Below are 2,207 nucleotides of genomic sequence, written 5' to 3'. Positions count from 1 at the left end.
TGTTGAGTCTAAGTAAAATTATATATATTAAAAAAAATCATTAAACTGAATTCATGGTTGTAACGAGTGGTGACTGGTGTTTTGTTTTCCAGTTATTTTAAGTGTCCTGCAGCACATAAACAGGAAATCTCACTATGAGAAGGCAAGAAAACTAAAGAGAATAACACCCCCCACCCCCAACCCCAATCATCATATGAAAAGAAAGGTGGACATCATCAACTTCACGGTGAGAAAATTTAAACGCTTTTCATTAGAAATGTTTGAAAGTCTGAATTTTGAAAATATCACCTAGGTTAGAGTTCTTATGAAACTAAACCTCAATTAGTTTATCAACTTTCTGTTAAGTTAAAATAAAAGTAAACGCTGATTGTTGGTTTTGTCTATTTTGTTACCGCATTTTGTTGAGGGAGATATTCTTTTAATAGCCTATTATTAATAATAATAATAAATAAAGTATTATTACAATATTTAACCATCTGTTCCTGAATAAGCTGGTAACTAGTCATTTCCTCTGGCAAAAACAGAAGTTTTGTTTTAGTTGAGAACAGTTTCACTGCAGATAGTTGAACTGTTTTGTTTACAATTGTTCATAATTATTTTTCTTTACTAACCATCAAAAACCAAATGATTACATTTGTTCACTTCACTGCACTGCCTGAAACCTCAAGGATTAGCTGACATTGAAAATCTTTGAGGTGAGGGCAGGCAACAGGATTTTGTTTACTTATATTCTGATTCCTATCTTCTGTTTATATTAGTTGACAAAATGCTGAGGAATCAAACAAACCACACCGAGGACTTTCTCTCCTGCCACAGTCCTTCTGTTGAAATCTACCGGTACTTTGCTGTGCTGTTGGGATGTGCTGTAACCATCACGGGTACGGTCGGGAACCTGATGACTGTTCTGGCTTTTGCCTTTGACCCACGTCTGAGGACTCGCTTCAACGTGCTCATTGTCAACTTGGCTGCATCTGATCTCTTGTACTGCACCATCCTGCAGCCCATCTCCGTCGACTCCTATCTACACCTCAGGTGGCGCAGCAGTGAGCTGTGGTGCAGAGTCTTTGGCCTGCTCCTCTTCCTCTCCAACTCTGTCTCCATCATTACCCTCTGCCTGGTAGCAGTGGGCAGATATCTCCTGGTCGCAAAGAGAGCTGTGTTTGACCGTGTTTTTTCTAACCACGGTCTTACTTTACTCATCATCTTTGCGTGGGCACTCGGCCTGGTCAGCTTTGGTCCACTCTGGTCTGTCTATGTGTTTGTGCCACAGGTGTGCACATGCAGCTTCCATCGTACCCGGGGTCGTCCTTACACCACCATCTTGCTAGTTTTCAGCTTTCTTGTTGGCCTGAGCTGTGTTGGTGCATTCTACCTGCTCATTTACAAACATGTTCTGGTTGCATCACAAGCGCTGCTCCGTTACAGGTTCAGCCAACAGTCATCCAGGAGGAAACCAACACCAGCTCAAGAGACTGACGATAGTAGTGTAAATTCTGTCATAACAAACACGTACGGCCAGGCAGAACTTGCTCAGGGTATAGAGGCAGCTGGTGAAAAGTCCTGCCAGTCTGCTCAAAGTTCACTTAAGACCTTAAAAACTGAGCCCACATCTGAAGCTGACCTTGCACCACCTACTCCCACAAATGCAATGCTGGCATCACACTCGACAATTGCAGTGGATGAAAAGGAAATTAAGCACATAACACGGATGTGCTTAACTGTTTTTCTGTGCTTTGTGTTCTGCTATGTCCCCTTTGTGCTGCTGAACACAGCCGACAAACAGAACCATGCCCCTCAGGTACTATACATGTTCTTTTCCAACCTCACCTGGCTCAACAGCTGCATCAACCCCGTGCTCTATGCTGTCATGAATCGCAGGTTTCGACAGGCCTATCACATGCTGCTCACCAAGGCTGCTGAACCTTTCACCCACCTGTGTATCCGTCACACAGATCAGCGTTGATAAAACTTAAAGCAGACATTATAAGATGGGAGACGTGCTAATAATGTTGAGCTGAAATCAATGGAAGAATTTCAAAACAGCAAAAATATCAACATTAATTTCTCTTCAGGGTGGGAAAAACTTTTTAAAACTTTATTTTAGGGAGGTGACAGCATTTTTTTGAAATCTTGTTTCTATTCCGGACATAAGGTTTTTGACGGGGCATTTTCACTGTCTTGCAGGACAAAAATATGTGTAGTTCAAA

The 2,207-nt window shown here is 41.8% G+C and overlaps 1 protein-coding gene across 1 annotated transcript; it reads left to right on the top strand.

The window, feature by feature from the left end:
- The first annotated feature begins 701 nt into the window (after positions 1-701).
- Positions 702-1,963, top strand: LOC113022022 (G-protein coupled receptor 84-like). Its single transcript, XM_026166983.1, has one exon. The coding sequence runs from the start codon at positions 767-769 to the stop codon at positions 1,961-1,963; it is 1,197 nt and encodes a 398-aa protein (XP_026022768.1). The 5' UTR covers positions 702-766.
- Positions 1,964-2,207: the final 244 nt, after the last annotated feature.

The sequence above is a fragment of the Astatotilapia calliptera genome, chromosome 5 (genome assembly GCF_900246225.1).
Source record: "Astatotilapia calliptera chromosome 5, fAstCal1.2, whole genome shotgun sequence".
Lineage (NCBI taxonomy): Eukaryota > Metazoa > Chordata > Actinopteri > Cichliformes > Cichlidae > Astatotilapia > Astatotilapia calliptera.
This window is presented reverse-complemented; position numbering and strand designations above follow the sequence as displayed.

Bases quoted from the DNA above. Each gene is read 5' to 3' on its own strand.
- LOC113022022 (XM_026166983.1), top strand. From the start codon at position 767: ATGCTGAGGAATCAAACAAACCACACCGAGGACTTTCTCTCCTGCCAC.